Source organism: Cuculus canorus, chromosome 1 (genome assembly GCF_017976375.1).
Source record: "Cuculus canorus isolate bCucCan1 chromosome 1, bCucCan1.pri, whole genome shotgun sequence".
Classification (NCBI taxonomy): domain Eukaryota; kingdom Metazoa; phylum Chordata; class Aves; order Cuculiformes; family Cuculidae; genus Cuculus; species Cuculus canorus.
This window is the reverse complement of record NC_071401.1, coordinates 187,186,769-187,200,843: the sequence shown is the minus strand read 5'-3', so window position 1 is coordinate 187,200,843 and position 14,075 is coordinate 187,186,769. Positions and strand designations below refer to the sequence as shown.

The window sequence follows — 14,075 nt, the reverse complement described above, 5'->3', positions numbered from 1 at the left end:
ATTGTCTGCTATTGGTACTATCCCCAAAGTACCAGTTATTGAGAGGTACTGAAATTTTGCTATTGTAGGACAAAAAGGTAAGCATGATGCAAAAATTACTGAATAGAGTTTTTACAGTTTGATTTGTGTAATCACAGTCCTTTTCTGAAATATGAATGGCTTATTTTCTACATGCTGTTCTAGGAAATCAGACTTTCTGAGAAGTTCGTAAGTTCTTACCAAATAAGGAAAATGAAACTTCTATTCAAAACATAGGAATTGTTTTATTATTATTCATGTGTTAAAAATATTTATGTGGCATTATAATATATGCTTCTCTTGATTATAGTTGGTGAATCTGTGACACCTAAACAGAGAGCTGGTGAATTTTTCAATCCTATGCTGAATGAGCAACAGAAACTGGCAGTGAAAAGAATACTGAGCGGCGAATGTCGTCCAACACCCTATGTTCTTTTTGGACCACCAGGAACTGGAAAAACCTTAACAGTAATTGAAACTATTTTACAGGTAATGGTGGATGGCAAATGAATCGTCTCTATCTTATCAGTGTTGGAACACTTACAGTAATTCTGTAAGTACTGTCTTTTTTTTTTATTTTCCCCCAAGGACTCTTCGAAATACTCTTTCATCATTTTTCTATAGTTCCGTGAAAGAGGGAAAATCTTGATAGGAATTTAACAGAATTTCTGAATGGTTTATTTTCAAATCTTCTTGTCTTTGTCTTTAAAGCTTTAGTGAATAGTATCTAACTTGTGGCTCCAGTAGTGCATAATAGATTCATGAAGCAAAGGTATACACTAATATTGTATATTAATACCATTAATAAATTTTAGTGCTGATACACTCAGTTTGAGAGTACTTAGTCATGACTGTCAAGATTAGTGCTCTTGAACTGCAAAAAGGTGGATGGATAAATGAATGTAATGTGTATGCAAAACTTATCTGGATTCCGTATTCATTGAAATAAAGTGAGCAACTATTGCTGCTTCTCTAAATAACCTTACTTTAATGTCCATCTTCTTTACTTTAGATACACTATACTCTACCAGACAGTCGAATTTTGGTTTGTGCACCATCAAATGCTGCAACGGATATGATTTGCTTGCAACTCCATCAAAGCAATCTGTTGAAACCGGGAGCTATGGTCCGAGTTAATGCTAGCTGCAGGTCAGCAGAGGTAAGTAGTAGAAATATCTGCCGGTTACTATTTCCAATTTAATATTTTATATTAACATATTGTTTTAATAATGTAACTGTTAGTGGTTATTAGGCTGGTTACGCTTGTTCAGGATCCAAAGTACAAACACATTACTTTAGCTTTTCCAGAACATTAACTGGAAAATGCTGATCTAAGTCCTTAATTTGATTGTATGACTGCAGAATCTTAATTTCTTTCCTGCAGTGCTTAACTCCACAGGAAGCATGTATGTATCTGTGGGATTTTTAATGTGGTGAAATGCTTTGACTTACAAAACAAGTCAAGTCTTTGTCTCCAAGACTACTTGCAAAGAAAAGTAAGCAAGTAGAATTGTCTTCTTTGTATAGTACATGCATATTGTGTGTGCGTTTATATATATTATATACTTATATATGTATATGAAACATCCTTATGCTCAATTTTCATCCTAACAGTAAAGGGAATGCAGATGTCTTGCATGTGTACTGCTTTGTTTAGGCGAATTAATGAAGAATTAGTTTAGATTTAGACTCATTCATACACTGAAATATTTTGCTCAGCTTCTAAAATAGTTTTCAATGGGCTTTTTAATTTAAATTAAGACCTTTAGTTTTAGAGTGGCATTTTGTTTTACAAAAAACCTTTTTGTTTCTGCAGCTTATTGATGACATGGTGGAACCTTACTGCAGAGATGGTGAAGACATTCGGAAGGCGTTGTGGTTCAGGATAGTAATTACCACATGCAGCAGTGCAGGAATGTTTTATCGACCAGAAGTACGGTACTATAGATAGGAATATCTCTGAGGTAGAATCATAGAATAGTTAGGGTTGGAAGGGAATTTAAAGATGTAGTTCCACCCTGCTGCTGTGGGCAGGGACATCCCACTAAAGCGGGCTGCCCAAGGCCCCATCCAGCCTGGCCTTGAACACCTGCAGGGATGGGGCATCCACAACTTCCCTTGGCGACATGTTCCAGCATCTCACCACTCTCATGGTGAAGAAATTCTTCCTAATGTCCAGTCTGAAGCTGCCTCTCTCCAGTTTATACCCTTTCCCCCTCATCCTGTCACCACAAGCCCTTACGAACAGCCTCTCTCCAGCTTTCCTGTAGACCCCTTTCAGGTACTGGAAGGTCTCTGAGGTACTATAAGATCTCTGAGCCTTCTCTTCTCCAGGCTGAACAAGCCCAACTCTCTCAGCCTGTCCTCACAGGGCAGGTGCTCCAGCCCCCTAGTCATCTTTGCAGCCCCATATCCTTCTTGTGTTGAGGATTCCAGAACTGGACACAGTATTCCAGATGAGGTCTCACAAGAGAGGAATAGAGGGGCAGAATCACAGATAACTGCCTGGTACAAAACCTAGAGCCTTTAGATACCTTCTGTACTGTTACTTGAGCTGTTTCAATACAGTTTATTGCATGTGCCTCTACTTTTAAGTTGTCTTCCCAGCAAACCACTTGGTTTTAGTAATGTTTCAGCAGAAGCCTTCTCCATGATAAATTTAAGAATGATTTTGAGTAATGTTAAAAATTTTTGACACTAACTTCTCCGCTGCCGGTCTTGGAAATTATATTGCTGTTAAAAATAATTCTGCTCAAAAAAAATTGTTGTGTTTGTTTTTTATTAGGTCACCTTTACTAACTAACCATTCACCATGTCAAGTGCTGTTTAGTAAAGATTCCTCTGATTTAGATTTTAACTCTGTAAAAGTACACTCTGAAGCCTAACTGGCTTGAGTCGTTTGGTAGAAACAGGGCCTGGGTGGGGATTCCTTGCTACACAAAGTTCATTGTTCTAATTAAGTAACTGAAGGAAATTGAGAACAAGGAAAGCTCTTCTAAGTATCTTAACCTTGGTACAAACAATGCTTTAATTAACATAGGGAGTGCTTGTGTATATCAGAATACATAAGCGAAATCAAAGATGACAAACTTAAGTTACTGCGTTGTTTTTTCTATATTCTGTGTTGAAAATATCTTTCTTTGTTCTGTGTGTGCGGAGTTGCCTGGTGCGCTCAAGGAAGTTAACAGAATTGCTGAGGTCAACCACAAGGTGGCAGAATGAACTCATCTGGAAACAACCCTGTTTTGGATTCGTGTTCTTTAATTCTAGGCTTGGACACTTCACTCATGTGATTCTGGATGAGGCAGGGCAAGCAAGTGAACCAGAGAGCCTGATTCCTATTGGGTTGATTTCAGAAGCTAATGGACAGGTATTTGTCTTAGTATCATTTACTGAAAGGAAAAAAAAATTGCTTTACTGCTTTTATTTTTGTGAATGATGTAGGATGCATCATTCACAATGCAGGCATTTCCTGGAAATGAGTATGGAATTCTGAGTACTTGTAATAAATACAATTCATACACAGTATCAACTTTTCACAACTAAACCAGTTGGTTTACATATGAAGCAAGTCTAAATTAGTAGGACAGGATTCATTGTGTTGAAGATGCCAAAATAAAAACATGCATTGTAAGTTTAAGACAATATACTTCTGTCCTGAGCCTAACCTTTTTTCACAGATTAGATGTTTGGAGGAAAGCAGAATACTTGATATAAATTGACCTTTGAATTCTGAAGCATGCATGTTGATATTGAACTTATATTTTTTAATAAATATTTTAATACAAGACGGATTTTTTTTTTAACTGCATATACAGATAGTTCTTGTTGGAGATCCAAAGCAGTTGGGGCCAGTAATAAAATCTGAAATTGCAGTGTCTTTTGGATTAAATGTGTCCCTGCTAGAAAGACTGACATCAAGAGAGATGTATCTGAGAGATGAGAATGCTTTTAGTGCCTGTGGAGCATATAATCCTTTGTTGGTAAGTAAAACTGCAGTTTTAATTCATTTTTTTTCATCTAAATCAAAAAAGGGGAGACTGTGGTTCCTATTGTTTCCTTATTACTCTTTTGTTCCCTGATCTTCAGTGATAAGTCTAGCTTGAGCATTAGTTCTCTAGGAAAGCTTGATTATTTTCAGCATAGACTCTCAGTAGCAATGGTGCTGAGCTCTCCAGTATGTTAAAACATTCTTTGAAGGGGTTCTGTATTTTTAAGCAGAGTAAGTCAAATATGGTGCACAAAGCATAATTCTAAGTAGTGGCATAAAATTGTCTTCCATCTCCACTTAGCATAAATTCATGAGTTAATTTTCCACAAACTAACAAGTACAACTCTACTTTTAACATAAAAAGGCAAACAAAGCTTCCTCTTCAGTTATAGCTGTAATTTTGCGAACATCATATTTCAGGAGGGGAAGAGAGTAACTGTTCCTGTTTCTTTATCACCCCTTCCGCTAAGGGATGGCTCCCCAAAACTCTTGCATGGTGAAATACCTAAAGTCTGTGTTAAAAGGCAGCAGAAGTAGCATAGTATATAAATGAGCACAGATGTTTCAGCTGCTTTAAATTGTCTGTGTCTGAAATAGAGGGCTAAAATTAAACTAAGATGCCTCCGTTCTCATGGTAATATACTCTTGGGAATTAAACAGTCAAATGTGACCAGATGACCATGTAAGCAGTGGAGGGAGGGGAAGGCTGATGGCAGATTTAAGGGGGAAAGCCTGGGTGTTTGGCCGTAGGCTTTAGATTGCATTCAGCCTGCAGAAAAATTTGTTGTGCTTCCTCGTTACAGTGAACTTGCATTGCGTAAGGAACACAACAATGATTGAGGAGGGTTGGAGTGGTGAGAAAGCAGGAATTGAGAGACCTTTAAGGATACCATTGGACTTGAGTAACATGTGTTAGTCTTTTACTAACAGGTTGTATTTTTTTGAGCTGGTTATTACTGGAATGCTTCCTTAAGGCCGTTCTTTCATTTAAAGAAATACATTTCTGGTTTGTAAGGCCAAGTCCTATCAGCTGTTCTGATTCTCCCTTTCTCCTTTTCTGTCAAGATTCCCTCAAAGAAAACAGGTTACATCCGTGGAAACCCCATGACAAGTATCCAACTTGCCTAAAAAAAAAAAAATGTGCCTATAGATCAAATTGATCTGTCATGTGCATTCAGTTCTTTTTTCTTTTTCCCTTTGGAGAGGAAAGAGATGGTCCTTAAAAAAACAGGTTTAGTATTTACTTTTAGAAGATCCAACCTGCAGTTTTTGCCTTTACTACGTTTCTTCAGTTTTTCGGCAGCTTTGGAAAAGCTAAATGCTGGAGGATGGTAGGGTAGAATCTACTTGAGAGCAGTATACTGTGATGAAGTCTGATGAATAATTGTCTGTTTCAGTTATGGATTTTGGTTTTGTCTTTGCAGATCACAAAACTCGTAAAGAACTACAGGTCACATTCTGCATTGCTTGCCTTGCCATCCAAATTATTTTATCATAAGGAGCTAGAAGCTTGTGCAGACCCTTCAGTAGTAACTTCTTTGTTGCGGTGGAAGAAATTGCCCAGGAAGGGGTTTCCGTTAATTTTTCATGGAATAAGGGTGTGTAAAAATTGATGTAGTGAAAGTATGAATAAGGAGACCTTGATAGAAGCTTGCTGATGTTGTAGATGAATTTTCTTTAGAATGAACTCCAGAAAAGATATGAAAAAAGAATAAAACTTTCTTTTGTGAGTAATAGGACTTCTTGGCCGTACGGTTTTAGAAAAAGTTACTGAAGGGAAATGTTTACGAAGAACTTAATCAGCTGCCCATAGAAATGTATTGTGGAGATACTTTGGTATGAAATTTGTAGCAGACTGACCAAGATGGAGCTACAGTCACCTGCGTTTAGATTGTAGCAAACTCTCATCACGAGTGTTAGAGGCTTAAGTAAGCAGAGGGGGAAAAAAAAAAGAGTACTTTGGAAAGCTTTTCTTTAGTCTTCAAAGAAGTTAGTAGGGAGTGATAATATCCACTGTTTATAGAGGCTTGGTTTTGAACTCTTCTGCCTTGATACCAGATACCAGCTTGCTAACACGTGTTATTCTGAGTTGAGATTTAACTCCTTTGCACATTTAAAGTACTGTTGTTACAGAAATTCTCCAGCTTTTAAAAAAAAAAACAGTATGAAATATTAGGTAGTGTTTGTTTATCGTTATTCTTACACACTCTAACTGCAAAACAAAAGTCTCTTCATATGTATATATTCAGTTCTGCACCTGGTCTTCACCTTTTCTTTATTTTTTCCCTGATACAGGGCTGTGAAAAACGTGAAGGTCACAGTCCTTCATGGTTTAACCCAACTGAAGCAGTTCAAGTAATGCAGTACTGTTGCCATCTTGCTAAAAATGATAACGCTGCAGTGTCAGTGACTGATATTGGAGTGATTGCACCATATCGTAAACAGGTATTACTGTTGTCTAAGAACTTTCAGTTTGCTTTATTCGTCTTGTGATTTTATGTTGTGGCTGTGGTTTGTTAAAGCAGGGAGAAATGTTTCTAGGGGATGAAGGTATCGAGAGGAGTGGTGTGGAGAAGGGCTTGGGGGTACTGGTGGGTGAAAAGCTGGACATGACTTGGGAATGTGCGCTCACAGCCCAGAAAGCCAATTGTATCATGAGCTGCATGGAAAAAAGTGCCGCCAGCAGGCTGAAGGAGGGGATTCTGCCCCTCTTCTTTGCTCTGGTGAAACCCCACCTGGAGTACTGTGTCCAGCTCTGGAGCCCACTGCAGAAGAAAGAGTGGACCTGTTGGAGTGTGTACAAAGAGGAGGGCCACAAAGATGATCAGATGGGTGGGACACCCCTTCTATGAAGGAAGAATGAGAGAGTTGGAGTTGTTCAGCCAGGAGAAGAGAAGGCTTCAGAGATATCGCTGCCTTTCAGTACTTAAAGGGTGCCTATAAGAAAGGTGGGGATAGACTTGTTAGCAGGGCCTGTTGTAATAGGACAAGGAGTAATGACTTTAAACGAAAAGAGAGTAGGTTTGGATTACATATAAAGAAGAAATTTCAGCTGTGAGGATGATGAGGCACTGGGACACGTTGTCCAGAGAGGTGGTAGGTACCACATCTTTGGACACATTCAAGGTCAGATTGAATGGGGCTCTGAGCAACCTGATCTTGTTGAATATGTCCTTGCTCGTTGCCAGGAGGTTGGATGAGATGTCCTTTGAGGTCCCTTCCAACCCAAACCATTCTATGATTCTGAAACTTTGCTGGTGTGTCATATTACACAGTGTATTGCCAATCATTAGTGATGTTTCCATTGAAATCTAAACATTGTGACAGTAGTAATGCTATTCTACTTTTTTCATTTTAAAAAACGAGAAATTATTGAGAGATTTGCTTGCAGTTTTGGAGACAGAAGCAGACTTTTTAGTTGTTGGAAGTAAAGAGTGCAAGTCAGGAATTTATTATCTGACAGCTGGAACAGCATTCTGGTTCTGTCACTTACTCTCTGCACTGAGGAGTGGAACAAAAGGGAAATGTAGTGAACTAGGTGGTGTGTCACCTTTTTATGGCTTTGAGGAAGCTAGAGAAACTGGGACTTCTTAGCTGTCCTATAGTCAGACTTCAAGTTTTTTGCTGCTATTTAAACCTGTAGGGAATTTTGAATGTCAACTTCAAATGCTGCACTTTATTTTTTTTTAAACTATTTTCAAGTCTGTTAAGTATGTGATGTCTGCTTTCATTTTAAAAAAGATTACGTTTCCTTTCACTTCTAGAGGATGCTCTGGACGGTGTACATGTTGTTTTTCTTGATTTTCACATCTCGGTATTCATGACCTGCAAGCACTGCGGGGTGTGTGGAAAAGACCAATCCCTTTTGAAGAAGCCTCACTCGTAGATTAGAGATATGCCCAGTACTGGTTGTACTGGTCAGGTGTCTTTGTCTGCCCATGTTTACAGTTGCTGTTTATTTTGCAAATATTTATATATAGTATTGATGTGACTGAACCTCTTGTACTCCCTAAAATATTTCATGTCATTTGATATGATACAATACACATAGTAATAACGTCTGCTTCAAGAAAGTCACCTTGTATTACAGAAATACTGATTAGAAAGTAGTCATTGACTACAATTCTCAGTTTAGCCAAGCATGATTTCCTGGTGGGTTTCTTGGAGCATATTAAGTTATAGTCTCCAAGCAGCTCTTAGCACATCATAGTGATCCCACACATACCAGCATTCCAGTGCACAAGAGTCCTTGTTCCTTCTCTTTTTGGAAGGGTACTTAAAGTCACATCTCACTTCTGTTGTTCACTCTGCATGATGCAGCTGAAAAGCAAAGGTGGAATGTGCTGCTTGCCCGACCACGTGTGTAAGCGTGGGTTTGGATATAGTGCATAGTGGAAGAAGAGGACTATGGATCAAGGTTGTTCTTCTCATTAAAATCTGGATTACTAAAAATCTCTTGATTTCTGTTTAAATGATGGTAGCAAGTAATTCACCTTCTATGTGTAATAAATGTGATACTTGTCAAGTAGAATTACCATTTATTTTAAAACCTTGCTGGTGGATGGTGGCTAAGCTTTATGTAGGCATTCCCTGTGACACGCGTTACATCACATGCTGGTATATGTAATATGTTTTCAGTTTTGAGGTAATCCACTCTCAAATGTAAAAATAAATTCCTTCAAACACTTTCTTTGTAGGTGGAAAAAATTAAATTTCTTCTGAGAAGTATTGATTTGGCAGACATTAAAGTTGGCACAGTAGAAGAATTTCAAGGGCAGGAGTACATGGTTATCATCTTATCAACGGTATGCGTATTTGTTGTGGTCCTGCAAAGAGGTTTTTTGTCTCTGATTCTTTGTTTCCATTTTTATATAGGGCTTTGAAAAATTAAAAATTAAAACTGTGTTTTTGTCAGTCTGTCACAATATTTGAAAACAGAGCTTATTTTTAAGTGCATGGAAACAGCACAGGATCTCTGGGTTTTGAGGTGAACATTAAATCTTTGTAGATACTCGTATTGCATTTATTTTAGATTTCCCTGCAGATAATGTACCTTTCATTTAAGTGTGCATGGGGACAATGGAAACTGGATGCATTATAAATATTAGAGATGCAATGGTATAAGTTACGGTACTGAAAAGTAATTGGTATTTGACTTATAAGAGCTGATAAAGGTTCTTAAGGTGTTTATCTCCTTCAGTTTGAGAATTGTTATTTAATGACATACAACTGATGACTTTCCAGACACCAGTGCTGACTGTGCCTAGAAGCTGAATACCCTTCATCACAACTTATTTTGCGTTAGTAAGGGAGCACTTGGTAGTCTTTCATGATCATCTTGGTGGTGCACTTTAAGTGCTCTGCTAGCTGTATTACGAGAATGTTGGTAAAGGTCTTTTCTAGGTGCTGCTTTAATCTGAAGTGTTCAAATGCCGTGAAGAAAGGGTCTGGGAAAGAAAATCACAGTGTTGTACTTCAGCAATGCACTAGTCACAGGCAGTGACAGTACATCACCTTGATTCAGAGTTGGGTTTGGTTGACTAACTATGTAAATATGAAGGCATAGGGGCATAAACTGCATCACTAGAAAACTGTAGATAACCATGAAAATGCTGAGGTATTTATTTTCACTCTTTGTAATAAATGGGTCTTTTAGATAAATGATGGCAAAAGGGAGCAAACATGGGAAGATGGAAGTGTTTGGGAAGATGATGTCTCTGGATTTGTATTGAGCCCGACCCTTGAGTTTGACCAAGGAGGAAAATGAGATTTGTGTCACAGTACTGGGAGGGAGTTGTTGTCCTATTTGTAAGAACTTTATATAGTTCATGAAAATTTTCTTTTATCACACATGGGTTCAAATGTAGATGGAATAGGGGCGATAACTTAATGAGCAATAGTTACAGCACACTAGTTCTTTTGGCCATTTTTTCTAAGCTAAGACAAAGCACACTCAGATGATGGCTTGCAGCGAGACATGCTATGAATTGTCATTCAGCTGTAGGAATTAGAATACTCGCAGCTCTAGCATTTCTTCTACTGAAAAGATAAAATCTCTGGATTCCAGAAAGCAGGTTTAGTAACTTGTGTTCTCTATTACAGTGTATAGTCCTGATGCTAAAATAAAACTAGTACGCCATTCTCTTAAAATTGCTGAAGCTGTATTAGCAGCCTGTTGGAGAATAAGTCTTCTGTGGCAAAACCAGTGGTGGGAAATAGCTGGCTGAAATTTGTATTATGAAGCAAACTTGTGCGTGGCTGACACTAAGCCATAGATTGCTGCAGTAAGCAAATGCTATGTCAAAGCTACACGGTGGGTAGGTAAGTTGCTTTCTTATTATTCTAGTTCTAAAATTATCCATCATTAATTTTAGGTGCGATCTTATGAAAGCCTGTTTGGTGATGATGGATACCGTTTGGGCTTTGTCTCTGACCCAAAGAGATTTAACGTAGCAATCACTAGAGCGAAAGCTTTGCTGATTGTCGTGGGAAATCCTCATGTTCTTGTGAAAGTAAGTTTTTGTTTTATATCTCTGAATAAGGGTTAGGGTATCTGACAAGATGTTATGTCTGATTTTCCAGATGAGAAGGAGAAAGTGGTGTTTCGAAATAGTCTGAATAGAAAGTTTAGTCACCCCACACTGACATGCAACAAAGGTAACTTGCAGCAGCTATAAGTATTTTCTGTGTTATACCATGCTTTTCTATGTTTCCATGCTTTCTGGAAAAGGTCCAATTAAATCTCCCTGTTATTTTGTTTGAAAATTCATTTCACAGAGCAGCATGACTTAAATTAAACGTTAATCTTCTCTTGTAGGATCCCTGTTTTTGTGCACTGTTACAATACAGTTTAATTAATAAAGCTTATGTGGGCTGTGACCTGCCTTCAGAGTTGGAATGCCTGGAGAAGTGAGTGTCTGGTCTTCATTTTAAGATACTTATGGAGTGGTTTACAGTGTTTGTAAAGCTAGTATCATTTGAAAGATTGATAAATATAACCAGCTGTCACATCATAGTCGGATTTTATTTTGTATACTTAAGTACTGTAAACCTAATAACATGTAATGCAACCATATTTTCTCTCACACTATAAGAAAACTCTGAGCATTAAATAAGAGCTGTTGTTGACTTCCGCATTTTACGTATCCCTGTGGTGTTGCATTGTGTATTTGATGACTATAAGGATTCAGAGGAGGGAGTGCAGGAGAAATGTTTGAGGTGACTTTACTGTAATTAAAGAAACTTATTTGAAGATTGGCTTAAATGTGTCCCTTCTAGTAACATGCGATATGTTGTTAAATGGGGATTAATGAAACATGGGTTTAATATCAAAATTATTGTTCATGGAAAGATAAGCAAAAATTTTATCTTATTCCCTTTAATTGACAGGTGTGACTAGTTTTTCAGAGTTCAAGATGCATTCAGAATGCTTAGCAGAAGTTTGATCTCAAGCAAATCCAGCACCTTTTGACCTCAGAGAAAGGCACATGTTCCGAAATGGTTTGAAGTTTTCAATACTTCTTTTTTTTAACAAGTTAAAAAGTTGAAATTTAAAAGAGCAGTGGCAGCTTATTTGCTTTTCTGCTTAAAATGTATATGACTTTATGCCTCTGCATATTACAGTATGCCTGAATCCTCCAAGCTTCAGAAGAAAAATATAGATTAACTCATTAAGTTAATGCTTCCTTTCTCTATATTTTTTTTTCAGCTCCTTAATTTCTTTTTTTTGTTGTGCCTTCTAAAACTGGCGTGTCCCAAGAACGTGTTTGTGTTTTGTAATTTTTTTATGGGAGTGTTACAGCAATATATATACACAATGTGAACTGTCAGATGGTGCCTCAAATGGTGGGTTGTAAAAGAAAATTAAAACAGTGCCTTTGGTTTCTACAAGTACAATGTAGAATGAGGTATCTTGGTTTATTTTTGACAACATTAAAAATAACTGATGGGTTAGCAGTATTTCTGTATCATCTTCTCTGGGTGCTGTGCTCTCTCTTAAACAAGTTATTTTTCCCTTTCTTGTCCTCTCCTTGGTCGTTAAGTCTTGCCACAGTTCTTTAGGAATAGCTGGACAGGTAACCTCTGGGTTTAGGAACGGCCAGTACAACAAGATGGCTTTCTATAACAGACAAATATTTTGGATAGTCCTATAGCCTACAGAGAAACAAATGGAGGGGAAAGGGGGACAGCAAGCTCTTGTTTGATTGTTTACAGTCCATTCCTATCACACCCATTCCTGGTATGCACTGTGCTACTTTCCTTTGCAATGCAGGAATGCAATGCACAATATATAGATACTGCAACTGGTAAGATGGCAAACACGGTAAGATATCAAAGCCAGATACTATGTAAGGGCACACTGTACTGGGTTCTCCTTACTCTATGACACACAATTATCTCTTGCCCAACCTATACTGTGTTTATCCAGTCTGAGTTGCAGCTGTGTTTGAGCAGCACTCTAGGCTGTTCAGCCCACCCTCTTTGACATGGTATTTTGCTGCTTAAATTGCTTTCTGTCATGACAGAATAAATGGTTTGTGTTGTTGCAGTGTGATGCTGAAAATACCATGCCAATATTCTACATCAAACAAGGGACATTGTTTAACTAAGAGTCTGTCCTAATTTTTGCCTATTGAAAGACCTTTTGCTTCAGGACTGCATTATGATGTACTGCAGCTCAAAAACCACTGCTTAAACTTGCTGCTGACTTTGCTCACCATCAGTGTGCTCATGCTCTTTCTAAACAACAGTGGAGAGATGGACGACATGGCAGAGGATTAATTGTGTTGTGATACTTAATAGCTAGAAGTTGTTAATCTTTTAATTGTAAGAGTTTCCATGTTGACATCAGTTTCTACAAAAATAAAGTACTTATCTTCCATATTGTGCTTTACTCAGCAAAAGTCAAATGATAAATGCCTATTGTCATACCTGTTGTTTATTTTTCTGGAAGAGTTCTTAATTTAAAGGGCAAATATACATTTTTGAGGGGCAGGGGTGTGGGGGGAACCAAACATTTCATCCAGTGAGTACATTTTGCCAGTGGACAAACTAGAAACTTAGATTGGATGCTGTCCAGTGCCATGCTTCATATTTCTGAAAAATGGTCAGTTTACACCTTAAGCTGAAAAAATTGAGGCTATAGTTGCAACCTATGTTCAACACATTGTGTGATCGTGTTTTTCTCCATAGGACCCATTATCCCAATAAAGACACTAGTTTAACAAGGCAAGAAATAGAGCTATTCAGAGTGTGCGGGCAACTGCGCCTACTATTTAATGTCTTCTGCAACCTTGATTTGCCAATGTTAGGAAGCCTTAAAGCTTTTTTCCTTTAAATAAAATAGCTTCAAGGTGTCAAGGAGTGTTGTGCTGCACATTTTGGACCTCACATATCAGAAGAATGAGTGTTCTAAATCTTAATAAGAAACAGACTGTCTTAAAAATCAATATTGGTTTTTTTGCAACTAACAAGAGAGGACATCAGCGTTCATTCACAGATTGAGAAACAATTAATTTGTCTCAGTTTTACCAGGCTTGTTTAAAAATTTATTACTCTGATTACATAAACAATTGGCTTTCTGGATAGCAATGGTAAGGAAAATGCAATACGCCTTTAAGCTGTGGGGAAGGTTGTTCTTCTAGCCTGTGGAAGACTTGGAATGTGAAATAATCCTTCTAAACAGCTTAAATTTCCTTACAGCTTTAAGTGTTGTTATGTATCAGTATCTCTTTAAAGATATTTCAGTACCAGCTTCTTGGGAATTCCTCCAGCAGAGCAAAAGGAAACTCTTTCACTGTGGTGTCTCATAGAAGTACAGTAAGCGAGGAGATGATGTGCTGTCAAATAGAAGTCAAACTGCAGACCGAAGAGCTATATGTAAATAGAGGACAAAGTGCTGTTGAAAAGTTAGGTTTGAAAGACTTGAAATTTCTTCAAAAGGCATAAATGAATAGTTTTAGTATAGAACTAATAGTTTTTTTAAGGAATACTAATGTCAAAGGAGGAAAAATTAGGAGCCAGAAGAGAATATAGGTAATAGAAGAATACAGTAAATGAAGGGACT

The 14,075-nt window shown here is 37.7% G+C and overlaps 1 protein-coding gene across 1 annotated transcript in view; it reads left to right on the top strand.

Annotated features, from left to right (window-relative positions):
* Positions 1-12,898, top strand: part of MOV10L1 (Mov10 like RISC complex RNA helicase 1) — a 36,501-nt gene extending 23,603 nt beyond the window's left edge. The window contains exons 17-27 of the mRNA XM_054062798.1: positions 329-507; positions 1,031-1,177; positions 1,835-1,956; positions 3,289-3,388; positions 3,837-4,001; positions 5,434-5,607; positions 6,305-6,454; positions 8,707-8,814; positions 10,384-10,521; positions 10,827-10,918; positions 11,399-12,898. Coding sequence (XP_053918773.1) covers positions 329-507; positions 1,031-1,177; positions 1,835-1,956; positions 3,289-3,388; positions 3,837-4,001; positions 5,434-5,607; positions 6,305-6,454; positions 8,707-8,814; positions 10,384-10,521; positions 10,827-10,918; positions 11,399-11,408 — 1,385 coding nt within the window. The 3' untranslated portion in view covers positions 11,409-12,898. The remainder of the gene's footprint in view (positions 1-328; positions 508-1,030; positions 1,178-1,834; positions 1,957-3,288; positions 3,389-3,836; positions 4,002-5,433; positions 5,608-6,304; positions 6,455-8,706; positions 8,815-10,383; positions 10,522-10,826; positions 10,919-11,398) is intronic.
* Positions 12,899-14,075: the final 1,177 nt, after the last annotated feature.